Genomic DNA, 27869 nt, shown 5'->3' with positions numbered 1-27869 from the left:
GTTAAAGTGGTTACAGTTCAGCTGGCAGAGTACCAAGATTGGAGCAGAGGTGCGGTTTGATCCCAGCTCTGTGCGCCAGTTTACGGTCAGAATCGGCGAGAAGGCCGGGCGGGCACAACAGAATTCGAGCAGCGAGTTAAGAGTTCAAGACCGCAAAATGAAGTGAATGTTTTGTGATATTAAGAATCGGCGGCAGGCCAACGGCCTAATAAACGCTGAAACCGCTAGCCGCTATATATTGATGTTTCAATCCTCGCAATTGACATTTCTTCACTGCCTTTCCAAGCCTTGGCCCATTGACCCCAGAGCAGAAACAGTAACGAAGCCACCAATGAGAGCGGGTGCGTAGTGAGCATTTATGGCTACTCCTCGGCCTGATATCTGGAGAAGGCACTCAGGTTTTGATCTTTATCTTGAGCTGACGTTTGTATGCCACTCGGTGCTTGCCCTGCTCCTCAGTCCTATACTCAGTCCTACAGAACGCTAGTGCTGGTCAAAGTTCACCTTCATAGGACTTCCTATGATGATCCTAACGTATTCTTTGAAAGTAACTTCAGTGTACATTTTCAAGATTTATTTGGAATTTATGATAAAGAAAGTGAAGCGATCGATTAAGTTATTAAATATCGGATACGTTTTCGGACATGCGTTTCTTGATTTATGTCTCAGTCACTGTGAGAGAACGGAAAAATTGCTTCGGCGATAGAGAGTTCTACAAATATCACTAAACAACAAATTTCATGTGTGAAAATTAGTGCTGTTTGTTCTTAGGTACCATAATGGCGATTGGATGATGGAACTCAATAATTTCGAGTTGATAATCCTGGTTGAACTTTTTGATAAAATTAAACCTAAATTTCATCGTCAGTTTCTATTGATAAGTTGAGCAAGTAGGGTCAGAAGGGAAAATGAATCTATTGTGTGCCGTACTAAAACTGACGGTTCTACCTTCAAATGGTAAAGAAGTATCATTTCAAGTACAACTAAGTTTCATGTTATTTCGTGCTGCATGTTCGGTGAATCTTGTATCAAAAATGTGTAATTAAAATATTTCTTCTCAAAATACTAGTATTTCTGATTATTATGATTGTCTGAATTTGACCGCGTTCAAATTACAATTATAATTATTACGATTATTCGAAAGGCTTACTGAACGCTGTCATGTCACAAGTAATTTTGAGCGCGTCAGGGTAACGTGAATGGAAGCAAGATTTAATACTTATCCTCGCATTTATTTGTCCGCTGAGCAAATCAAAACCTTTCAGTTAGCGTCACGACTCGTGCAGTAGAGATCATAGTTATGTTACCGGTCTCATGCAGCAGATATCAATATAATATATGACGATGTTTTACTGATCTCATGCATGTAGCACAGATTAACATAATGAGGTCGAGAAGTATCCAGTCATCGTCGTGAAATAATGACCTTCTATCAACCACTCCCCAGATTGTCCTTAAAAATTTTGATCTCTGGAGTTGCCGATGATGATCTCTGAACGGTAATTAATAGTTGTTCGTTACTGGCTCCTCAAATGCTCTACTACGAACGTATTTCGGGCTTTCGTAGGTGTGGGCAAAATTGGCTAGAAAAAAAAAACAATCGATGTTTCAATGGAAGATTGAAGATGTGTGGATAAGTTATCACAATTTGACCTTAGGTTAAAATTATTCAATTTTACCTTGAGATATTTTGTTCCGTCCATTAAACAATTTGTGACTTCAAAAACTAGTCCTCTAATATTGAGTATAAATTTAGCTCAACAAGATGAAACAAACTGACGCTTAGAAACTTGCATAATAGTAGCTGGAAAATATCGAATAAGGTTATTGTTCCATTTATATGAAACTTTTCGAAATGCGCTTCGAAGTTTCCGATAATTGAGTACAGTGACTTGGTACACGCTCGAAAATGCTAACTTTGACTCGCCTCAAAATTTTGTGGAGCTGCGGAGTTCGAGGAACTCGCACATTTTTCTCGTCAACATTCATCAAGTTACAGCAAACAAGATGTTACTATTATAGCTTCAAGTTCATATCTACAGTTTTGGCGATGATGTCCGTCATCGCCTCGTCCGTTATCCTCCTGCCGCCAGCCTTGATTCTATTCTCAGGTTCGAAATAATTCCACTTTTAATTTTAATTGATGTTCATTAACTTGTTTCTGGGTGCACTTTTAATTTTAATTGACGTTCATAAACTTGTTTCTAGGCGGCGTTCCATGGACCTCAACCGCACCCAAAATGCTCCTCTCTTATCGCGATGAAAAACTCTCTTATCGCGATGAAAAGTGTGCGCTTAACTGCAGGATGTTACTCTGAAATAGGGGTAACGCTACATACAAGGACTTCACTGACAGAGTTAAATTTATGCGGAAAAGTTGTCAGTTTCGTTACACTTCTGAAGATGTTGCCACTTTCCCGATTCTCCACCGCAATAAAACTATAATATTCTCTTCTTATCTCCTCTGCAAATAATCAAAGTGAAGGTAGCATTTTCACAGACGTTTGTTTATCTTCCTATTAAATCGGTATCTGCGAGGAACATTGATAAAATATTTGTTCTGTCTAGGATAGTGGGCGGAGAAGGGTTAAAGTGTTTAATGAAATTTGGCATGTTTAAATTTGACGAATTTGACTTCCGTTCAATTTTTATGCACCTAATGCTAATGGTGCTGTGGTATATTTTACTAACACCAGACTTCAGAAATGACAATTATTTTCCATGGCTCTGTTGTGGTGCCGTGACTGTTACATTCATCGCTGAGTAGTTTAGCGCTCGATTACTGTCAAACGCTCATAACTTTTATTAGTTAATAATCTCACATTGGCAATACTAAGCAGTAATTTTTAATTAATATATGAAATGAGGCAAACATCTGGCTTTGGAATGTTCTAATTTGTTTGTATCTGCGACATTTAAAAATGTCTTGTCATTGCGTTGGTGAATGGACTGGACAGTATCGCTTCTGGTCACTGAACAATGTTTGACATAACCCTATTTCGTGTTGTTTTGAACCGTATTTTTCAGTTTTATCCGTCTTGTTTTGAGCCGTATTTACGTCATTCTTCTAATATCTATTTTTCCCCGTGCTGGCAGTGCTGTGGCTGAGGAGGTGGTTGGCTCGATGGTTCGTATCCCTAACGACGAAGGACGCGACGTTCCCTTCAACTCCCTCCCTGTGGGGGGCGCCACAGGGCTGCTGTACGAGCATCGTGATGCTCACAGGGCACCTCCATGCTAGGGACCTTATGCAACTTTTTCAGGTAATTACCTAATAAATTTAATTCTCACGTGAATTAGGGATTGAAAGTAAGATTTTTGTTCCAGATTTACATGAAAAATGCTTGGCCTAATTCATTTACTTCAAACAGTCGTTCATACAATTATGTTCTGAAAAAAATTTAGCGCAATGATACTCCCAATTTTCCTTTCATTCTGTAAGTAGATTTCTCACGCCTGTCTTTCTAGGTTCTAGGTAAAATAATTGTTTAAGAAAATTTCATGTGTACATTTTATTGACAATTTGAAATTGTACTTATTGAATGAATTCGAATTACTTTGCAGGAAGACTGGACAGGTTTGTGGTATCAGACATCAATAATTGAATCATTTTATGAAGGCCATCGACTGCCATCGACTAAGTTTTAACTATCCATCTTAAATAACGCTGCTCGTGAATTTTGACATGCTTTATATTATCGAACATTCCACGAGGAAACTTAGTGCTTCGTCTGATGAACCTAACTTGTCACTCCGTACTCATTTCAACGGTAGGTGTAGAATTCTCGCCCATGTGTCTTCATCAAAGCGAGTAATTTCATGTAAATTGTTAATATGCTTGCAGAATACAGACTGCAATGGGAGAGGCATTAACATTTTCCTAAAGCATCCTAACCTGAAGAAACGAATAGCAATGATGCACGGGGTTGGCGTCTGGCTGAAGTGTTCAAGTTTCGATGTTGCTGATCACATCCAACAGGCGCCTTCACACTACCACCACAGTCTTGTCACGTCGAGAAATATTCAAGTGAGCCCAACGTATTTTCATTGGAGATTCAAAACATCACAAGTTTATTCTACTATCCATTAATTGCTCAGGCCAATTATTCCATTCAGCGATTGCATCATTAATGAGACTTCCTTCTCCAATTGGCTTGAATTAGGAATTTTAAAAATCGTTCTGCTACAGCTTAGAGCAGTTTTTCTAGAAAAATTAAAGAGAAATTATCTCGAAGAAATAATCAAGCAGCGAGAAATAATTAAGCGTAAAAGCAGCAAGAAATAATTAGCCTTTTCCCGTGAAATTGATTTGCGAAATAAATAACCTAATTAATCTTATGTTGAAACAAAATTCTGATGACTTTTTCCCTTTAGAAAGGTTTCGCTGAACTGAAGGAAGAGCTATAAGTAAATTTAACTATATTTCGCAAGCATTTATCATCCATCATAACTGTAAACGATGTTGGTATTCCAGGAGTACGTAAGCACTTTGCTCCATCAAAGTAGCATGAGCCCGAACCTTCCCCCCTGGCAAGTGTTCGTCATCAACGGCACCGAGCCAGACTGCAGCAAAGTTACCTGGCTGTTGATACGAGCTCATCACCTCCTAACCGACGAAATGCTCCTCGACAACACAAAAATAAAGACACATTTTGAGCCTTGGGGATCAGAAGGAACCTTTCCCCTTCTAACGGCACCTTCTGCAAGCAAGCGCTTCTTTGGCCTCATCCTGAAGAACGTCGTTCCTGTTTGTTTGAGATTATCAAAATACATTCAGCATGCTTTAGGAAGAGTAAAGGATGGCTTGTCATGGCTGATTTGCTACGTCCAAACGAAGTATCACGTGCGGGAACCGAGACCTTGCCAAATTGTGTCAGCCAATGGCATCAATATTAACACAGATCCACTATCTTCATACAAATCAAGCTCACTAAGGTCATTGTCAAATTTCTCGAAAATTACACTTCTGTCTATGCACATTGTGAACATAACTTGTACTAATACTCTTTATTACATTTTCAATGTAATTACACACGTATGCCGCATCATAGTGTCAGCAGTTGTCTGGTGTAAGCGCATCCAAACTAACAGGACTACCGAAGAACAAATGCTCCTAGAGGCGCTTGTGGAGATATACTGGATTATTAGAGCAATTATCAGTTTGCCGCGACTTCTGATGGAGGAATTAATTGACACTTGGAGAGCTGAGCCTCTGCAGGTTTGGAAAGGCAGCCGCCGGCCACATAATCTGCGCGTCACGTGGGGAGACGGAATAACATCGAAGTTGGTGGATGACATCAGGTCGGCTACAGGGGCTTCTTCGAGCTCAGTTCTGTTAACCGCAGCGTCAATGGCAGTTACAGATGTTCTGAAAGCTGCTGGCGTTCCTAGACCAAATGTTCTCAGGTGCACTGTTCCTGTTTCAGCCGGCTCTTATTCCGACGAAACTCCAAATCACTCTACCGAATTTTCTGAAACTTCATGTAATAAGTATTATGAAGCTTCTAATATATCTGCGAACTTGAATGTAAAGTCAGTCACCTCGTGCAGTGCTACATTGAACCCGTCAACATCGTCGGTCAACTGTTTTCCTGAATCAACTAACTCTGTAAACTCAACTGCAACTTCTGCAAACTTTCGCAAAGGGTCATTTGAAAACCACAGAACTGCGACCACTCTTTTACCCCTCGACTTTCCGACCGGAGTTTCCAACTCCATTGAGTGCCTGAAGAGTGTGAGGCATTCATTTCGCAACTTGAGACGATATCCTGAACGGTATCTGGTGTCCACTTGGCTGCTCAGGTACGGCTACACAGTCTTGCCAAAAAACTTATTGATGCAGATCGTGCGCGTGTTAACAGGCCGTTATCCGCTTCTTTGCACCTACATCACTGCACCCGATGAGCCAATCTCATTTCTGGGGTCTTTGGTTACCGGCATGTTCCACTTGAGGCATCCTGTACACCAGGCAGGTGAGTGATAGGTACTTCATTCCTTGAATTGTTAATTTCTGCAATTTGGTGGTAATTGTTTGCGGTGCGTAGCGCTGTACGTAATAATGTCATGATGTGTATGGTATGATGATCTGTTTGGTCGTCCTGATAGAAGCACGCTCTTGACTTATAACACGATGAAGGTGCCAATTCATAAAAGACAACGCACCTTATTGGTAATATCACGCAATTAAATATTCTTTCATGTAATATGGATCTTTATCCAGTCGTAATTCTCTTCGCTCGATTCAGAGCATTGACCACACACACAGTATTGTCTTACTTTCACGGGAGTACCACAGTGCCCTGCATGCAATGTATTCTTACATTGCGTAGATTCTAGTATAATTCTGAGCTGTAACTGCGTTGCCTTACCGATTCCTTTGTAGCCATCCATAAGTAAAACTTCAATATTATGTTTCTGCCGTTCAAGCCACATTTACTGGAGTAAATGTATCGCATCGGAATGCAATTTTTGACAAGTAAGCGTGTAATTGTGGTAATACAAGTAATTAACTGGTGTACATGTGTGACTGGTCAGTGCTGTCACTGTGCGTGACGCGTTACTGCGGTGCCGTGACGGTCGGCGCTCAGACGTCGGACTGGACGTGTCCATATGCCGACGTCCTGCCGAGGAGCTTCGAGTCCTGCATCAGCGAGCTCGCCGTCAGCTCGGGCGTCAGGATGTTAGTAAGCAACCTGCAGCAATTCTACGTAACTAATATCCGTATCAATTTATTATATTCATCTTGGACAACAGATGAACTGTTATCCCGTCACCGAAGTATCAACACTTGTAAATGTAAATTGATCAGTCACTCATGTGTCTTATTACCTGTGATGATATGATATGCACTATAGCATCATATTTTGGCGTGAAAACACTAATTTCAGTAAATCTGACCTTAACATTTCAACAGTTAATCGAATATTGAATTGAATGACGAGAATTTTAACATGACATTCTTTTGATCACATCGTCGTTTACGTTATATTTCTCAAACCACGTACAATGTACATTTTATTTTTAAATGACGTTCATTGAAAATTTTTAATTATGTTTTTTTTTGCAGCCAGCCGAAGAGGCAGCTGTTCTCGACCCTGCCATTCTTCGGCGGGTCCCCTGCCATGTTGAGGAGCCTCAACAGGGGCTGCCTGACTCCCTCTTCCCCAAAATCCCCAACTCACAGAATCCCAAGCTTTCCTAAACCCCAATCAGTTTTTTGGGAGCAAGCTGTTTGTAATATGAGCCCCATAAACGAAGAGTATCTGATACAAAATATAAGTCATGAAGGCCGTTCTCTTTATTTAAGCTCAGAAGCATCTTTTGGAAGCGAGTCTGTCAATGAAGATTTTAATAGAGTGACTATTCGGTCGTGCAATACGAAGACTACAAATGTTAACAAGAGAAAGATGTTCAATAATCTAAAACGGCAACTTGACTACAGCAACCGTATTGCAGAAATACAAACGAATGTGAGAAAACATAGTTTAATTTCAGAAGTTTTTCACATGGAGAACTCTGCGCACAATATTTGTAAAAATGATACAGAAAATAGCGACGTACGCAGGAATGATACGGAACTGCTCGTCTTTGATGCGTCTTTAGCTCGTAGGAGCATCGAAACGAAAATTTTGGACAGCGTAACTTCGGGATCGAAAGTTTTGGAGTTTTTGCATTTAAATGAGAATATCACGTACAGAAACTCGACTATGCCTTCCATATAGAAATTATAAAATTATTATATATCTAAAATTCTTTGAAGACGAGTGAGTCGCTAGAAATTTTAAATATCGTGATAAAAATAAATGCTGTTAGCTCACATACAATTGATTTTAAGAAAAAAATGCTTTATTAGATTATATCATGCATAATTTCTCCTTTAACAGGTAATTTCTGGGGGCATTTACTTTGCTTTATTCTTTTGGTTTGCAATGTTCGCTTCGTAACTCTGGCAGGTCTGACGAAGGTCATTTTTGATGCTGAGTTTGACACGATTTGAAGAGAGATTATCTTAATGAATTAGCTTTTGAATTACTACAAAAATTTGGTATCATGAGTTCAGGTTGGCCAGAATAATTTGAATTTTATTCATGTAATCCCCTAGTTTCCGAATAAATTGTACGACAAAACGTAGAGTAAGGAAATTAATGTCAGTCCGTAATTAATCAATAACGGCGAAAATGGAAATAGTGTGTTTTAGAATAATGGTTCTTTTTCTATGGAAATTTTTTCAACAAATTACACCACCTAATCAAGACACAAAAAAATTCTACTTAAATTAGTGACGGAACTGAGTAATATAGTCATTAATTATGCTGCTGTTCCTACATTAACTGGATGGCAATACCGGCGACAATGAGGTAATGTGGAACTGGCAATGGAAGCAAACTTCCCACATAGCGTTGAGAGTAATTGATAATTTCTTGAAAAAATCTGCGTCATTAATGGGCAGGATGATGATAGGATTTAGTAAGATAGAGTAAGATAGACTAAAATGGAGTATAGAGTAAGATAGAGTGCGTGTCTTGGTAGCAGGGCGCTACAACGACTCAATGGGGCACGGATGAATGACCCGCAATTGCTCGATAATTATTTTTGAAGCATATGGAACTTGTGATTCGTGCCAGCATTTTCAATATAAAGTTTACTTTCCGCGGGAAATTGTCTCGCCACGTTTTACTTCACTGTAGTTGCATTGAGAAATTTCGGTCTTGAAGGGTCTATTTTTTGTGATATTCAACAGTGCAGATCCCTGAGAGTTGCTGGCTACATGGATACCTACACTGGTTATGTCCCTTACCATCACTAATACAGCCTGGCCAGGTTATATTAGTTGCTGCAAGTTATTTATTAACACACTCATGTTGCATGTTCACCGCTGGCTGACAGCTTTAAGTAGGAGCAAGTAACAAACGATGATGCTGCAAGTTATTTATTAACACTTATGTTGCATGTTCACCGCTGGATGACAGCTTTAAGTAGGAGCAAGTAACACGCATGGATGCTGCAAGTTATTAATTAACACTCATGTTGCATGTTCACCGCTGGCTGGCTGTAAGTACGAGCAAGTAACAAACGATGATGCGGCAAGTTATTTATTAGCACATTAATGTTATATGTTCACTGCTGGCCGGCAGCTTTCTGTCGCCCTTGCTTGTACTCGACGTAATTCAGGTAGCCATCGTTGTTTCTGTCGCCGTCGTAGAGTACGTCGTCGATCAGCTCTGAAATTTTCAAATTATCAGTTAATTCAGAATCGATTTTGTGACCATATTATATATAATTAATTATTTTGCATAGATTGTATATGAATTATTTTATAATTTAAATTTGTAATATAACATTTAAGATGATTGGAATTAATTTATTTTTCATAATTATAACAATTTGATCAGCAATTTTATGTTTTTATATCTAGTTGGTGCGGCTTGATATGTTCTTTCAAGAGACGACGGGGGGAACTCTACGAAATTATTGTCAAGATTTTAACGAATGCTAAATTTAAGATTTTCATGAGTTTACGTGTATAATATTTGTATATTGGATGCAAATTATCGATATTATTTTTAGATTTTAAATCACTCGCACAAAATTATTTGGAGCACGTTTATAACATTATACATGGTCCGGCAAGGAAGTATGGATGATTTGGTCGCATGCGTTGCCAGCAAGCAATGTCAGGTTGAATCATCGTTGAAAATACAAAACCCACGACGTTGAAATAACGTTGAAAATAAATTTCGAATACAAATTGAAGCAACGTCATTTTTCCGATGTCGCAGATTTCGACGTTGTTTCAACGTTGAAATCGCGTAAAATTCTGACTTTAAAATTGCATATATATTCGCGATCCTACCGTCAGATGTCAACGCCATTTTAACGTTGAAACAACGTCGAAATGTACGACGTTGAAAAAATGACGTTGCTTCAATTTTCATTCTAAACTTAAATTCAACGTTATTTCAACGTCGTGAGTTTTGTTTTCCCAACTTTTATTCAACCTGACATGTCCTGCTGGGTTGCTGGTTAGGAGTGAAGGTATAAAGTCGAGAGCTGCCACTTCAGCAGCTATGGCGACATAAATAGTCGACTAAATATCACGTTTTTTGTGTTGAATACATTAATTAATTCATTGAAACGGGCAGTTCTACCGTTACAACGCAGAGACATTTATATCGACTCCGCTCAAAATATTCAATACTCTACTGCCGAGCACCGTGCCGATCAAAAAGGTATAAGTCACCTTGGTTAGTTACAGAATGTGTGATTTTTAAGCTGCAGCATATCGCGAGATAGATTTATAATTGATGTGGCATTATATACGTCATGAAGTACATATAGTAACTCATGTATACTTTACGATTGATCAACCAAGGCCAACTAATACACGATCAGTACACTAATATAGAGCACTTGAGTGACTAGACTATAATTAACGTTTATAAACTATACTCATAACTGCTATTTTGTGAATAATGTATAGCTGATACATTATTAAAGGGTGCGTAAATATTTTTTAGAAAATATATATTGTAACTGAAGTAAATTAGTTAAAAACTGACAATGGACGTTCATTTTATGAATCAAGTTTATATCGGCCGAGCTGAGTCAAAAAGGTTCTGAAGAAAATTAATCTGTCACGTCGTGGTTACGAGCAAAGTAATTATCAGGACATTGGATGACCATCAACTGCTATGATCTCTGACGATATCGTCTCTCGCTGAGTATAAATATAAATTCAGAGACATGAAATAGTACCCAGTACCCTCACCGAGATTTATGTGCCCTCACCGAGTATTTATATAAGAGTCATTAGAGCCCGCCATGAGCCCTTGCCGAGTATATAAGAGACATTAGTAAGTGCCCTCGCCGAGTATTTATATAAGTCATTAGTTAGTACCCTTACCGAGTATTTATATAAGTCATTAGTTAGTACCCTCACCGAGTAAGAGGTATTAGTTAGTACCCTTGCCGAGTATTTTTATATGAGAAATTAGTTAGTTATTATTAAACTAGTTATTATTTTAGTTATATGAGAAACATTAGTTAGAACCCTCGCCGAATATTAATACGAGATATATTAGCTATTACCCTCGACAAGTTTGAGTTGCTGGGCGTCAAGTCTGTCGTCGTCGTCATGGTCGCCGTGCTGGATGACGTGTGCGAGGGCGGCCATCAGCTCGAGGCCATCCAGACGATAGTTCTTGTCGAAGTCGTGCGCCCTGACAATCCCATGTCAAATTATGTTATCCATTTAAAAATCTTGGCAAAATTCGTCATTCAAATTTTCAAATAAGACTCAACCAAAAAGTAAAATGCACGCTTATTAGTTTAGAATCTGATCCAAATTTAATAGTAAACTGTAATAACCATCAGCTCGATAATTGGATCAATTATCGTATCGCAAATGTATTTAACACTTAATAAAATAAGCTATAAGTGACAGGTTGAAATTTTCAAATGTTTGGTAGCATAATGTCAGCATTTAGAGTAATCAGCATAATAATATTATTACTTGAAATATTGGAACTCGAGCTCCTTGTCGTCCATCTTGTTGATCTGCTCGTCTGTGAGCGAGCCGGCGAGATCTTCACGAATGTGACTGTGAAGAACATCTCGATCAAATATTTTACTTAAGTGTATTTAGTAATTAATCAGCTTTAATTAATTTAATTATAAAGCTTACATAGATTATGATATTTCAGCAATTAGCTATCAGTACATAATAGGCTCTGAAATTTGATATATTTGCTTGCAATTTCAAGTAATTATTGTATCGTATTTTATTAATTTAAAATAGTGTAGTAATAGTGTAGTAAATTTAGCTTCTCAAAAACTTCTATTTTTCAACTACTGTAATTACGGTATAATTTATTTTATTGCTACTTATTTTTTAGACGTATAAATACGATTCTAAAAATACGACTAACTCTCTATCCTGCAGAAGTTTGTCATCCTTCAGCACGCCGCCTCCTTCAGCCTGTACAAACAAGATGGTCACAATGACGAATTGTCTAAGGCATTGCATAAAAAAGATTCTGCCAGTTTTTAGTCGATCCGAATGGTTTTTTTGTTACATAAATTGTATATGACATAAAATCACGCGAAAATGAATGCAATACAATTTTTTATTTATTTATATTATATTTAGTTGTTTATCTACTTTACAACGAAGAATTTTTGGACAACTTTGGATTGTTCACCAGAGCAGGATCAGTGGAACAGCCTTTCTAATAGCATCGTTGACGTTCCGAGTATGAACGCCTTCAAGCGAAGAGACTAGAGTCGCTAGACGAAGCTATGCAGGAGCATATGTTCAGTCTTAAAATGCCTAGCACCTTACGGACCATGCAATAAGTCCAGCAGCTATCTCAATCAATCGTCAGTTACGGAAAGATCGGGTTCCAAAGGCCGGATCCCTTGTGAATCAACTCACGAAAAACTCAAGAATCAGCAACAGGCCCATTTTTTCAAAAAAAGTTAAGAGACCGTAAGTTCATCGGCCAATCATTGACGGCCTTTCAAGCAAAATCCACCAATCATAGACAAGAAATAGAGCGTAAGTACTTACGTTCACTTAGCGAGTTCTGAAAGTATGGCCCCAGGCCCATTTCTTCAGTGCCTACACTTCCATTCTCTATTCTATCCTATTGAGTCCTCACCCTCGTCTTGGGCACGTGGTGTCGGTCAGCGTGAGGGTGGCGTTCCCGGTGGATGTGGAAGCCGCTCGAGCCGCCGCCTGCGTCGCTAAGTCCTGTCAAGACTACAAGAACCAGCAGCAAACTAGCCACCCTAGCCCTCATCATGCGCTTGCTGGGATAAATTTGTTATAAAAATTATTTATACTTATTCATACGTATTGTGTATTCATACTTATTCATACATCGTAGTGGGTTAAAAGTGAAGGTTCTAAGCGGCAGCTTATTAGCTGAGCTAACCAATCATTCCCTTAACATCATCAACACAACAGTGCAGCAGCAGCACCAACACAACAGTGCAGCAGCAGCACCAACACAACAGTGCAGCAGCAGCACCAACACAACAATGCAGCAGCAGCACCAACACAACAGTGCAGCAGCAGCACCAACACAACAGTGCAGCAGCAGCACCAACACAACAGTGCAGCAGAAGCACCAACACAACAGTGCAGCAGCAGCACAAACACAACAGTGAAGCAGCAGCACAATCACAAGAGTGCAGCAGCGGTTTACACACACAGCTCTAAGTTTTTGTTTCTGACTTTATATAATCTTGATGATATATCTTGAAATTAAACAAAATATAATTTTGTATCCCAAAAGGTACTGCTACCGTTGTTCGGCGGTCTCTAATGTAATAGTTACCGTCTGAACAGAAACCCTACCGATTTCGACTGGACACATAGTGAAATCTTTGCTATCCAAAGTAGCTCACAGTGTGCTCAATGAGACTGATTGCACCCAACTTAAGACGGTCAACAAAAATGAGCCCACGTTCACCAGAACCAGACTGAGTTTGATTTATCTTTCACAAATGGACTAGATATTTTTTCAAATAGAGAGGCGATTGTCCTCCATAAAGTTGCTCTTGGTAAATAAAATCTAATACAAAACCGGGTGCTTATAACACAGCGCTATCAAGAGCATTATCGCTAACATGTGTCCCGGTTCCCTAAGTGATACCAAGATAGCGAATCCTTCGAATGTATAGCGTTTGATAGTATTTTCGGTCATCGTGGATACGTTTGGTCTTTAAACACAAGGCAAAAATTTTATTCGATTGATTTCAGTTGTTTAATTTTATAATTACTTATCAATTACTTATATATTGACCCGTTTACATTTCCATGAAATTGTAGTAAATTATACATATTTCATTCGAATTTCTTGAAATCATCATACATTTAATTTATCACGAGATCTAACTCCACAGGAAGTCCAAAACGATGTTTAACACAATATCACCAATATACAGAAGTTCAGAGGTTAAAAAACTCAAACTTATAACGAAAGATATTTATTGGGGAAATTTAGTTGCGGAATTTACACAGATATTCGACTCTTGCGACATCGTATGACTGAGCTGGAAGGTCAACCGCAAGCCTCTCCCTGGCCTCGCCCAGCGCCGCCCTAGCGCCGCGTGCGCGCGTATTCGTAGTACGACAAGTAGCCGTCTTTGTTGCCGTCTGCCTCCTCGAACACCTCATCGATCATCTCTGTTAATGGACATTCTGTATTTTCATACGCTTGTTATTAATTACTTAGTTTTGTGGTTAATTACCAACGCTTGTTGCTAATAATTGCGATCACTTTTTGTAATTCAACCATGCCCGTAGATAGCTACCAGAGTATGTTAAGATGCTTTGTATTATCTACCTAAAAGAAGTTAGGGAACTGTTGACCAGCATCGATTATTATAATTCTTTACAACAGTTAAGGTTTATTATAATCCTTTGCCCCATTCAGATGCATTCTGCGTCTTCTTACAGCACACCTCACCTGTCAAGTTGATTCATCTTCCAATGGCAGCACTACACATTGACTTTTTATACACATTCTACTGCTGAGGCACTCGGTTGAGTTTCTCCACAGTCCTACCTGCTGCGGCAGTTAGTTGACTCCAAACCCTACCTGCCAGCATGCGGCAGTTGGTTGACTCCCAAACCCCTACCTGCCAGCATGCGGCAGTTTGTTGACTCCCAAACCCCTACCTGCCAGCATGCGGCAGTTGGTTGACTCCCAAACCCCTACCAGTAATCTGTGGCAGCTGCTTCACATCAATGCCCTGCTCTACGCCTGGCAGGTGCACCACGTGTCCGATCGCCACCAGAATTTCCAGGCCGTCCAGCTTGCCGTTCTTGTCAAAGTCGTGCACCCTACGGCAACGTGCACCTCCCGTCAATTTAAGACTAATTCCTAACAATGCTGCGAAAGTAGGTATACAATAATCATAACAATATTTTCAGTAATGTAATATATGCTCAATAATATCAATCAAGTTCTTTGAAACTTGATAGTCATTTCTGTATGAGATGGAATTAGAGAAGCAGCATGCTAGTTCACTAATTGAGTGCTTGTAAATCTTGTGCTCCGGAGTCTGGCATCCGCGGCGAGCGGAAACCTCATAAAGTTCTAAACTCCATTAACATAAGAGTTAGATGCGGTGTGGAAGTTGTTAGGTGTGGGAGAAGATATGCGTTAGGTGGAAAGTTACGTGTTATGTGAAAAGAAGGTATGCGTTTGCTGTAGAAATACGAATTTGTTGTGGGAGAAGGTATGCGTTAGGTAGAAAGTTACGCGTTATGTGGGTAGAAAGTATGCAAAAGGTGAAGAGTTTTATTAGGTGTGGCAGAAGCCTGGGTTAGGTAGAAAGTCAGGGGTTAGGCGCAAATAAGGTGATGCATGAGCAGAGAGGTGACAAAAAATGGTTCTCAACTTAAAATGATGTGGGTGTTGGGTGGATAAATGGTTCTCACTTGAAGTAATGGTATTCCAGTTCTCCAGGCGACATCTTGCTGATCTGCTCTGCTGAGAGCTGATGCGCAAGATCCTCTTCCATGTGCCTGTAAGTTATGCAGCATCCATCATTAACGAACGGCCTATTCTAGTTCAGAGGTGATAAGTAACATGCACAGAAATGGACTAACTGCAACAGCATTCCAACAATTCTCAGTAATCGAGTGAAAAAATTCAGCGAGCCTTAATTGGTGCAACGAATAGGTTTGGTTGTAATGCTTGTGCTACGCAACTACTGTCATGCTTCCTAATGAAGCTCCCTCACTGATATAGAGATTGAATCAAAAATAAATATGGTTCAAAGAAAAAATAACCCTTTTCAGCAAAAAGATGTAGTTTCACTTTGATCGCTCATGAAAAATATATAGTTTTTATCTTAATTGGCGAGCACGCCACGTCAATACCGATATTAAAATCATAAATCGAGGCTATCCTCAATTCAAAAAGCTTTATATCTTGAGCACAAAAAATCGACGGTAGGAATCTACTTCCGCGTTTTTTTATGTAAAAATGTTTAAATGCTTTTTTAAAGTAATACTGTTTCATATGTTTAATTACTTTAAACTATTGACTCAGAATTTGTTTATTTTAGACCTAAAAGTCCGAATTTACTAGACAGAGACTATGTTTACAGAGGCATTTGGTCGAACTCTTTCGCCCAGTAATCAATGGTTAAGGGTAGGCATGTCGAGCCTCGTCTGGTAGATAAAATGAAGAGTTTATCGATTCTTTAAGGATCATCTATAAGGAAACGTCCAGGATGATAGGCTTTTCCTTCCGAAACGTTCAATTAGTAATGAGTATTTTATTGCCTGTCAAGTAATAGAAGCAACATTCTATGATGAAAGGTTTGTGCGTAAACGAGTATTTCTGATCGCTAATATCCCAACTCTGCACGAGGACGTTATTCACGTCAACTTTAAGAAGCTCTAGTGCGGCCATATCCATGCATAATTGTTACCCAAATTAATTAATAAATAGCATGCGTTTAAAAATTACTTTCTAAAGACAATACTTCCAAAGAATCCAGTGAGTGATTGAATTTCAAATTTTATTTTCGAGTGTAAAAAATAATTTTACAATTTTTTTGATAATAAAAAAGGTAAATTTTAAAAATATTTATTTTGTCATTTGATTCAAGCATTATCTCCGACTTTAGGCAAGTGTGCAAAATTTCAAATTGATTGGACAGGTAGAAGTGTGTTGAATAATAATTATAAGATTTTTAGCTGGCAAACAAACAACAAGAAGTGAAGTTAAAGAGAAGTGTTGTAATAATGACAATGCTTACTATTATGACAATATGGAAATTGAAATAAATATGATCCCAATAATATAAGAAATGTTTTTTTGGTGGCAGATGATCGGTCAGAACTAATGAAGTGATTCAATCATAGCATGAATAGTTTCATGAAAGAATCAAATCTGCTTTAGAATGGTATAAATTTGACCGTATACATCCACACTTTCAACAGATGTCGCTCTTTATTTTCAGTTTCTGTCTGATAGATTATCTATGACGATGAATACACTGAGATTTGAACACGCTTTCCAGTATTTAATGTTAAATTAGAAAAATTTCACATCAAATAGTTATCTTCATTTACTTCCTAAACGTCTGCACAATGTATGCTGCACCTCGAATTAGTCCTAAGGAATTTAAAAATTTACTAATTTTTAAATTATCACAGTCATGTTTTTTGGTACTTCGAGTAATGTATGAGACTGGATCATTGTTGTAATTAGGATACTTTGAGGTATACGTGACAGGAAAAAATATGTAAGCTTCACAATCAAAGGGTCACAATCTCCCTAAAACTATATCCATAGCAATGAAATAATATAACAAGTATACAACAGTAAGGTTCATACTAACCTTATTCTTGCATACATGAAAACTTACTGTATTATTGAAACATTAATTTAGTCTAAATTCACACATAAGATTCATTTGACTCACTGGCGGTCACCTAACAGCGCCTGGTCGTGCAGTATTCCGTCTCCTCCGCCTTCCTGTAAAAGATATTCCTCATGGTGCTGCCACTTTTTTCTAAAATTTACATGGTTTAATTACTATTTCAAAAGCGGTTCATTAAATTTTTCAGTAAATATCGTATTTTCATGTGTTGAGCAACGTTAAAGTCCATGAAAAGTTCTGTGCACGATTATGTTTATTTTTAACCTTTCGTTACTTGCGTGACTTGTCGGTCCCAAATCACTAGGTACGAATAGCATTGACGACGGTAAATGTATCCACAACGAAAGGGTTAAATTACTTATGACAGAATCGATCTGATGATGAGCTACACTCTGGGTCAACTGAAGGTGCAAGCATGATGTGGCATGCAAGAATTTCTGTTGTACCTGAGGGTAAAACATTTCACTCTACCCGTGTCTCTTAAACATGGCATGGAGATATAAGATATATCCCGCAAAATTCAATGCCACGAAATATTTACTGTAGTTGAAAAATGTTTTAGAATAAAATGGTATGAATTCATCCTGAGACTTGAGCCCAAGACCTGGCTCTGGCTCTCTAAAATCCCTCTCTCTAAAACGAGGGATTTTAGAGACGGGCTTTAGAGAGCGGTTTAGAGAGGAGTTTTAGAGAGGGGTTTTAAAGAGGGGTTTTAAAGAGGAGTTTTAATGAGGGTTTTAAAGAGGGATTTAAGATAGGGGTCTTAAAGAGTGGTTTTACAGGTTTAGTGAGTGGTTTTAGAGAGGGATTTTAGAGAGGAGTCTTAAAGAGGGTTTTTAGAGAGGGGTTTTAGAGTAAGCTTCTCCTTGTTTATTCCATGCATGGCATTATATCTCGAATTCCACTTGTCCATTAATGTCGGGTTGTTTTACTTGTCATGTTATGGAGAAATTATCTCAGAAATGATCTCTCTACTCTATCATCGAAGAAATTTCATGATATTTTAGTGAGCCATCATCATTCGTGATTTTTGTCTTGAATGAATAAGTATGAATGATTATATGGCTCACTTTAGACGTAGGCGCGTGATGTCTCTCCATGTGTTGATGATGATGGTATGCAGGATCACCGCGAGACTGCGTGCGCACCGCACAAGTCTTACTTAGCACCACTCCAAGCATCAGGATTGTGGACGGTTTTAAAAGTTGCATTTCTTTTTTTTTCAGAATATACGCAGAAAAGAAAGAACAAAGTCAAGATCTGCAAAAGTTGTCACTAAAGTGCGACTGGCACAAGTATCATATAAATAAGCCCACACAGCAATAATAAAATGTGCGACGTTCTACCTAAAGTTGTGTTCCCTCAAGTAACGGCGGATCGATGATTACAAGGTAAAAAGCTTTAATCCTTCTTTGTCCAATCAGAACAACTCGTGCATGAGTCTCGATAGAATTAAACCTCCTCAAGGAAAAATAAGGGAACCCAGACGACTCTCTCGGGCGAAAAAAGCGCTTATCTATATTGCAACGAATTTTTGTAAACCTACCTTACTTTCTCGTGCATCTTCGTTATTCAGAGACATGAAATGTCAAATAACATTCGCAATGTTTGCAACAATCGAATCAAAGTTGGCAGCGGAGGGAAGTGACTAAGGCAATGACTGAACAAAACAACAAATTCTTTAAATGAATTTATACCTGCATATGGTTTAAAACATTACACTCTGAAGCGTGCGATGCACTACACGCTTGTGTGTGATACACTACAAGCTTATTTATAATACACTAAACTACACGCATCCGTGTTAGTGTATCAAGTTCTTAGATAAAAAGCGTGTCTCACTCCAATAAATTTCACTCTTTGTATATATAACTTACCTGGAAGTCATAAGTACAATATCGCTTACTACCGACTAACGCTTCTGTTACCCTATAGCGACTAGCTTTATTACCCGTCACTGTAGCTTGAAGACATGTACCATAAAAGATCTGAATAATCAGACGTCAAAATAACGTAATAAATCGCAGATGATAATTAAAATATGAACTCTATTTTTGCAGATTTTTTCTAAAATTTTTAAAGAGCAGCCTTGTTCGTCAATAGAGCTTCTGTGCAGAAGTGAGATTATAAACATCCGCATAAATCCAGGTATTTATATGAAAGAAATTGGCTCAAAATTCATAACGATTATTTAAATTCTATTAATGTAGAAATAGAGCTCACTTTAGACGTTGGCGTGTGATGACGCTCCATGTGATGATGGCTATGATGAACACTACTTGTTCCCGTTGCTGCTACATCACTCAAAACATCACACAATATTATGATAATGAGAAGACTTGCTAATTTCCTATCTCTAGCCATATATTGTGGATACAAGCACGTCCTAAGCAACATCATTTGTCTTCCAGTTCACAGATTGTATGCCAATGAAAGATTTTTTTCCTTCCTATGCTGTATTTAGAAAAATAGTCCGATAGTTTCTCGATAAATATTTTATTACTTTTCTGACTGATTTCAATTTGTCGATAGGTCAACGGCACTAAACTTAAGACATTGTATGAATCTTATGGTCAGATAAGCAAGTGTGGAGCAAGATGGTAGTATTTCGTGTGTTCTTTGGATAATTATTTTCTTCTTACATGTTATTTAAAATAAAAACATTTATTTTGAATGCCTACTGTTGAGTCTGGGCTTCTTCGTGCTGACGAAAACTTATAAAAATAAATCAGATGCTGACATCAAGACGTCTGCAGCGAAAATTCACTGCATGGCAAATTCATTTGATGCGCGATTTAATGTTGTAATTTTATATAGAAAATATACGATTTGTGGCAGCAGTAGTGACGCTGTCAATCAGGTCGCTGGTCTCACACTGGCGACCCGAGAACTTAACTCTCCGCACGATGCAGCAGGCGGTTCCCAGAGCTAGGCACCTGCGTTGAGATAAACGCATGCTCTACTTGTCAAGTAATCAATATGTTTTATTAATCAAAATCGACAAATCAAAGAAGAATTTTTGATAAATCAACTTTGCGGATAATTTTTTAACGATTTAAAATGAACAATAATAGAGTTTAAATTATTTTCGAGTGATAAAAGCATGCAAATAGAATTTGCAATCCTTTTTCACTCTGATGTGCGTGATGGAATGGATTACGTTGGTCGCACGAGACAGAGCGTCTGCCCAGCTGTGGTGCTCATGCTGAGCGTCTGTCCAGCTGTGGTGCTCATGCTGAGCGTCTGTCCAGCTGTGGTGCTCATGTTGAGCGTCTGACCAGCTGTGGTGCTCATGCTGAGCGTCTGTCCAGCTGTGGTGCTCATGCTGAGCGTCTGTCCAGCTGTGGTGCTCATGCTGAGCGCCTGGCCAGCTGTGGTGCTCATGCTGAGTGTGGTACTCATGCTGAGCATCTGACCAGCTGTGGTGCTCATGCTGAGCGTCTGGACAGCTGTGGGGCTCATTCTGAGCGTCTGACCAGCTGTGGTGCTCATGCTGAGCGTCTGCCCTGCTGTGGTGCTCATGTTGAGCGTCTGACCAGCTGCGGTGCTCATGCTGAGCGTCTGTCCTGCTGTACGTGGTGCTCATGCTGAGCGTCTGCCCAGCTGTAGCGCTCACGCTGAGCGTCTACCCAGCTGTAGTGCTCATGCGGAGCGCCTGACCAGCTGTAGCACTCATGCTCAGGACATATTGCTTCATGCCAGCGAATTGCTTCTTCATGCATGCCAGCGCCAAGATGCCGTCAACTCTCGTGGCTTGCTCTCTTCATCCATCAAATATTACGTTACTTCGACGCCTGTTTTGAGTGATCGTACGGGTGGCCGAGCGAGCAACACCTGTGACATCACTAGAGTCAAGTGTTGAAAATTTCTGTGTGAATTTTATACGTCCGTGGCCAGCGTCCGGCCTGATGAGCTAAAAATATTTCACTAATTCAAAGCGCCTTCTTAGAAAAAAATGACTTGTGGAATTACATATTGAAATGATCTTAGAGTCGTTGACCTGATTGTGACTGATATAACGTAAAAGCATTTGATGTTTGATGAATATCATGGGCGGCAATTGTTTCCTTTTACGTTATTACTGAAAATCCGTTCTATGTCGATACTTCTATATAATGAAGCCAAATAAAAATGTCGTATTATATTATGGCATAATGTAATGTACAGTAAAATTTGCATGACAAGATGCGAGGAACAACCTTGGGATCTCTGAGCGCTGTCTCCAAGATAGCGCTCGCCCATGAAATGTGAATTCGAGTAAAACAACGAGAATGGCCTCCAAAACTGGAACTTGAACCATATCAATAAATTCTCTGTCGTTATGAGAATAGCATTTGGCAGCAGAAACAGAACACCAACAGTTACTGTTGAGAGTTGACAAGCATCGAGCTGGAAGTTTAGCAATAGATTTTTATTTTGCGACGCCTCATTTGTAATCAGTAACTACGGCCAGGGTCGGTCTGCTCGTTAGTTGTGTGAGGGACGCCGAACGCCACGCGTCGCTCTGCACTGCAAACGTCAAAAAATATAACTCAGTACTCACTGCAGTGAGTGACAGAGAGCGCATTTCTCGTCGACGAAAACGCGAAGTCACGGACGGACAGACAGACGGACAGACAGATGGACGGACATGACGAGCACATTAGCGCCTTTTTTCCATTAATGGCAAATTGCGCTAAAAACCCGCCGCCGAAATCAACGAATTTTCGAGTCGAGTTTTTACTGTTTCTCTAGCGGCTCTACGTTTTGGAGAATCGATTCCTGTTCAGTTTCAGTGTCGTGTAAATTTGAGTCTTTATTGAATTTATCCATGTTTATACAGGCGAAAAACTGCCAGAATCGGTGTAGCATTTGTAAGGAGCTATGATAAAATCAAATTCTGTTAAATCAAATTTGCGGATAATTTCTTAACTTTCCGACTCTCATTCCCTCAAAAATGTCTCAATATTCGCTCTATAATCCTCACTCATGCGCATCATTTACCATTTTTATTTAACGTGCATTTTAACCATCCCTTTTCTATGCATCATAAAAAGAGGCTACATGCTTTAAGAGAGCATAAAACGTGGCAGGCTCAGCGTTATGAGAGTCCAGATGGCCGTTAATGTTCCCTTCCCTTAAGATGACTTATTGCTACTATGCAGCGACCGCCTCATTCATCATCACTTGTTACTATGCAGCGACCGCCTCATTCATGACTTATTGCTACTATGCAGCGACCGCCTTATTCATCGTCACTTGCTACTATGCAGGGACCGCCTCATTCATGACTTATTGCTACTATGCAGGGACCGCCGCATTCATGGCTAATTGCTACTATGTAATTTATCATCCATCGCTAATTTATCATCCATTTGCAAGCACTAAGGAAACCGCTGCCTGAGCCGCATCAGTACAAAAGCTCCAGTATTTCAGCCGGAAACTTGGCACTTGGTAAAAATGAAATGGTAAATTCCACCGAATTTACCATTTCATGGAATTACCAAAATGGTAAATTCCACTTCTGAAAAAAAGTTCAAGTATTTAATGAATGGCCTATTAAGTTCTTTCATTAATTAACATAATAATCCCCGTGTGGGCGATCATGTCAGACTTATTTGCATCAAAGAACTTTAGGTTTTCCGAACAGTACTCTCATTTACCAGGAGAAAGAGTCAATGTTGAGAAAAAATCACATTATCACAATGTTAATATAGTTAGCTAGCATTGACATACATATATACTATATATATTTGCAAATAATGAAAGACTAGTACACATATTTTCCAGTGTAGAGTAAAATAAAAGTTCAGCGCATCAGTAAGTAAAATATTACCCATTGCTTTTCAAAAGGTTTATAATTACACTGAAAATGAAATGGAATGAATATTAATAAGTTGAAATACCTGAGCGATCGCCCATGGCGACCTATTCAATTACTTCAATGCAAGAACGCGTACTCAAAATAGGCATCCATAAACTATTTAATAAAATAACCTTCGATTGAGGTTGCGTTATAACCTTTTTCAACTGAGAAGTTTACTGGGAGCAGATCAGCCACAGTGCCGACCGTACATTACCTGAGCTCTTCTTAAGCTTATTGACATCTGTGATGTTAATACAAACTGTAAAAGATTTCTTTTAATAATAACCACAACACCACCCAGCAAAATACAAAAAAATCCTCTTTCTGGAGTGCACTTCTTGCAAAGAATTAAAAATGCTCAGCTCGCACCTTCAAAGCCGCGGCAAAGCCAAACGAATATAGAATGTCTTTGTCTCGGCGACGTCACTCTCAACTTTCTTTTCAGGTCGCGCCAAAGCGGACGAACGGAGAAAACCTGTGGACAAAACGTTCATCTGAATGCTTGATTTAATTTCATGAAATAGGAATAAATGTGAGGGACTGAAGTAAATCCTGCAGATTTTAAGAGATACAATGATTCTTTAAAAAAAAAGTTTAGTATTATAAAGAAATCTTGGTTTCCGATTAAAGAATAAAAATAACAGAATTACAAAAAGTTTGAGGTGTCTTGAGGATGCTGTCTCTACCGCCTTGCGGCTGCGTCGAACATTTCACTATTAGTCTTAGATTTTGAAATACTAAAGAAAATCTCAAGTTAGTATAGTGCTTACTTTATTTTAATTAGCACAAAGTTATCACGCTTTATGCCCTAGTTGCTCTGGAATTTCCTACTGATGAAATTATAATAGAATTCGTCTGAAATGAAAGAAGTACAAACTTTTCTTGGTACGATGAAGAGGCAAATAAAGTAGCTCCATAAACTATCCGCATTAATTGCCTGTCAGAAACTTACAGTCGCTCAGCTTCAATTGTCGTCGAAAGCTTCAAGTCGCTCTACATTAATTGTAAGCGGAACATCAAAAATTAATTTCAGTTGAACAGACCAAATAAAACCTTTACTCACGAGACGCAAACTAAACGCAGAAGCAGCGCTTTCAAGGCTACTATTATAATAAAGTATTTCAAATTTTTACTATTAATTACTGATTCATCTCATCCTAGTTATTTATTCAGATGTTATCGAGCGTCGCCTGTTTCGTATTCAAAAGAAGTGAAGGCGGATTTACCATTAATATTTTGCATAGCATTAATAGTACTATTTAGCCAGATAGATTCCACTTCAAACATTTTTCATTTCATGATTTCATAACGGTGCACATTTGCTCGGTGCAAGTATATTATGACCTGAAGGATGCGTGTTTCAAAATTCGCAATTTACATCAGTAATCCAAAGAGATTGCAATGGAGCCGATGCTGTTCCTATGTATGATAAACCGACTCCTAGAGCTCCACCTTGGTCGACTCACAGAAGCGGTCTACTTCTATAATCGTGGAAGGTTTTCAATTGAGGGTCTATATATTAGGGGGTCAGAAGATGGTCGATTGCGGAAAAAAATCAATTCGATTCAGTATAAATTTGTCGTATATCAAATTGAATGCACGTAAGGATGTCAATTAGTTTCGAGCTTTCGAAAGCTAAAGGAGACAAAAAGTTTTAAAGACAGTGACCCCAGAGAATTGCTGGTGCTCATCATGTTTACCCATCTCAAAGTTACCAAGTTCATCGATAAACAGGAAAGCTTACGCTTTTTTATTTAGTACGTTTTGACTAAAAGTATATTGGCCATTTCCATGGCACGTAAAATTATTGTCAATTGAATACTTAATTTGTTGATGCAGATCAAATTTGTTCATAATTTCTCAAGGGTCTACAAGATGTGTAGCTAAGTTTAAATGTAAAAATTTTCTGTAGGTAGCTTCTGTTATTTTCTCCATCACTTGGTTCGTGAGAAGGCTGTTTTTACTTATTGACTAATATTTGTTTAGTTCATAAAAATTTTCTATATTTCTGGTCATCGAAAATTTCAGTAATGGAATAATTTTTCAAAACTTTTTTTGTATGTGTGACTGTAGAGAGGAGGTCGATGTAAATACAAATATACCATCAAATGGTGGTTGAGTGAAACGTTTACTGACATATGGACCCAACCCTAATGTGCTGGGAATGAGTTTGTGAAACATACCGGTAGTGTTCACCTGAAAATTTGACCGCTTTCAAAATTATAGTGACAGTCCAGTTATTAGTCAGTTAATGAATTTATTAGGACGGCCCTGACAAGAGCCTCTTTGTAAAATGAGAGTTTGAGCCCTGAAGTAAGTCAGTTTAAGAAATAATAGTGTCCGCACTGGAATAAGCCATTGATAAACTTATATATATATGCTGTGAAATTTATCATTTGAAAAATACTAGTGTCCACCATGAAATAATTTGGCTTTTATTACTATACATGTAGTTAACGTCCAGAAATGAGTCCTATTGTGAAATTATATTGATGAAGTTGGAATAAAACGGCCTGTAAAGTTATAGTATACGTTCTTCAATGAAGAAATTTCCAAAACGTCGGTGTAAGCAAAAAACGAGCATCATTGAGCGTCACATTTAAATGAAAGCGATTGCAAAATCGTTAAAACTGCCCTCACATTATTGAGTTTATTTTTAATTTTAATTTTCCTTCAGCAATGGGCCTTGTCGTGAAATTTAACCTAGAGATCGCACATTTACGGCATCTGACTAAAATGCGCAGATTTTAAAAATTTAAGTAGGTAAGCTGAAATGAGTGACTAGATCAAGTTATTGCGTCCTTCCCGGAAGGAGTCCATTCCGTTATTTCATTTACCCTGAGAGGGATCTGCTTATAAAATTATTGTGTCATTTCTCAAATAAACTTTTTTTTATTATTGTGCGTTCTGAAATTAGTTGTCTTGTAAAATTATTGGGTTCCCTTGAACTGAGTCCGTTTGTAAAGTTATGTCGTCCGATTTGAGATGACTCCATTCATCAAGTCAGAAAATATGACCTAAACTATGTCCTTATGTGTCCTTATGTAAAATGTGTCCTCATGTCTGCCCTGGAATGAGTTCGTTTGTAAAATTGACACGTCCTCCTAGGAATGAGTCTTTTTGTGAGTGCTTCTTCTGATCACTTTTTAGCAGATTAAATATCAATGCACACCTGTCAACATTGTATTGATGATTGCATCCCTTAGCAATCACGTAGGAATGACAACCCAGACGTACCCATGAACGTACCCAGACGTTCCCAAGAAGCCACTCACATGTGTTTCTAATCTCTGAAGTTATTCGTCGCTTTGACTGTCCATTCTAGCCAGCTCGGCGCGTCAATATCGACCACTCTGGCAGCTGCCTCTATACACGGAGCCTTCATTCATTCAACACAGCGATAATCCTTGGATTTGAGGTGGACGGATTTCTGGAGATGATGGATGGCAAGAAACATCATTTGTTTGCTGAGCGCCTAAAGGATTGATCGAGCCTAATGGATGAGCAGGAATAATCGTGCGGTCCTTCTGATGATCTTTGTAGCTTCAACTACCATTTCTCATTTGGCTGCATTGGCATGTGCTGACCGATGCTTGTGATGCATCATTATATCATCGCTGAATATCGCGAATAAGATTAATTGCTGAAGTTAATACGTTCGCAGCTCGTTAATTAATCTTCAACAAAGGCTCATGTCTTGGCTTTGCTTTTCGTAAGACCACGAATCAACATATCATCATCAGATATGATTAATTTTAAGAGGGTAATGATACTTTGGACTATTATCCTATATTACTCAACACGTGGGTAGTAAAAATTTTTAACACTAGTTTTTGGTCTTGGTATCAGTTAATAAATTTGCTGCAATGTAAAAAAATCCCTTGAAATTGTTGGAGCCACTACGACGTTAGCAGTAAATTTTGATTTGTTTAACCTCATCTTCTACTCCTCACATTGACATTTGAAAAAGTTATTGCTAAATAATTGGAAATGGGAAAATAGAAAAGTGCAATAAAAATAGAGAAAATAAACAAATCATTTAAATAAAAATCTATAAAAAAAGAAAACGTTTGAAATAAAATAAAACCTTATTATAAATCTTGAAGACTCAAAATCCGTTCTAAGAAGCATTTTTTCTGGATCATTCAATGCAGTTTTGATATGCAGAAGACGCATTATATTTCATATTACACGTTTAGTTTCAATAAGTTATTATCTCAACGGCCTCGTATGTAAGATACACACCGTCACATTAACATAACTCCAGTTATGCGGCCAACATAACCGCCCCCAACAACTCCAGCATCGAAATTCCCTAACGTAATCAAACTTTCGTGAGCTTCTACCAAACTTAGTCCATCTTGACGCTAACTCAATATTGTTTCACAGAACTTTTACTCCAATTTACAGTAAAAATTTCTTATTTCGTACGTGAAAGGCAGAATTTCTGGCGATCATTATAAACGAGCTGCGAGTTTGAGCGAAGTACATGGTCTCGTTAGGGCGATTTTACCTCCGGAGTTTGATACAAATCAGTCGTGGCAGCGGGTTTTATCTCGTATTAGGAAAAATTTATGCAATCAAAGAAATGATTTTTGAGTCAATTCAATGGCTG

At 38.5% G+C, this 27869-nt stretch overlaps 3 protein-coding genes across 5 annotated transcripts; 1 reads left to right on the top strand and 2 right to left on the bottom strand.

Annotated features, from left to right (window-relative positions):
* Positions 1-1486: 1486 nt before the first annotated feature.
* LOC108666896 lies at positions 1487-9286 on the top strand. Of its 2 annotated transcripts, none has more exons than XM_047883694.1 (6): positions 1487-2111; positions 3097-3263; positions 3845-4027; positions 4475-5972; positions 6535-6679; positions 7067-9286. In XM_047883694.1, exons 1-6 carry the CDS (start codon positions 1910-1912, stop codon positions 7719-7721), a joined length of 2850 nt encoding a protein of 949 aa, XP_047739650.1. In that variant the 5' UTR covers positions 1487-1909; the 3' UTR covers positions 7722-9286. The 2 variants fall into 2 exon arrangements, with proteins under 2 accessions (XP_047739650.1, XP_047739651.1); XM_047883695.1 differs by having other exon boundaries at positions 6535-6683; positions 7067-7258.
* On the bottom strand, positions 8914-12949 carry LOC108666890 (multiple coagulation factor deficiency protein 2 homolog). Its single transcript, XM_018153843.2, has 5 exons — positions 12660-12949; positions 11928-11977; positions 11513-11599; positions 11089-11219; positions 8914-9221 (listed from the first exon to the last, which is right to left on the bottom strand). Exons 1-5 carry the CDS (start codon positions 12801-12803, stop codon positions 9118-9120), a joined length of 516 nt encoding a protein of 171 aa, XP_018009332.1. The 5' UTR covers positions 12804-12949; the 3' UTR covers positions 8914-9117.
* A 1030-nt stretch (positions 12950-13979) lies between these two features.
* Positions 13980-20270, bottom strand: LOC108666899 (multiple coagulation factor deficiency protein 2 homolog). Of its 2 annotated transcripts, none has more exons than XM_018153851.2 (5): positions 19633-20270; positions 17452-17504; positions 15452-15538; positions 14727-14851; positions 13980-14191 (listed from the first exon to the last, which is right to left on the bottom strand). In XM_018153851.2, the coding sequence occupies exons 1-5, from the start codon at positions 19807-19809 to the stop codon at positions 14106-14108; spliced, it is 528 nt and encodes a 175-aa protein (XP_018009340.1). In that variant the 5' UTR covers positions 19810-20270; the 3' UTR covers positions 13980-14105. The 2 variants fall into 2 exon arrangements, with proteins under 2 accessions (XP_018009340.1, XP_018009341.1); XM_018153852.2 differs by lacking the exon at positions 19633-20270 and adding an exon at positions 18480-18671.
* Positions 20271-27869: the final 7599 nt, after the last annotated feature.

This window comes from Hyalella azteca, unplaced genomic scaffold (genome assembly GCF_000764305.2).
Source record: "Hyalella azteca isolate HAZT.00-mixed unplaced genomic scaffold, Hazt_2.0.2 contig13460, whole genome shotgun sequence".
NCBI lineage: Eukaryota > Metazoa > Arthropoda > Malacostraca > Amphipoda > Hyalellidae > Hyalella > Hyalella azteca.
This window is presented reverse-complemented; position numbering and strand designations above follow the sequence as displayed.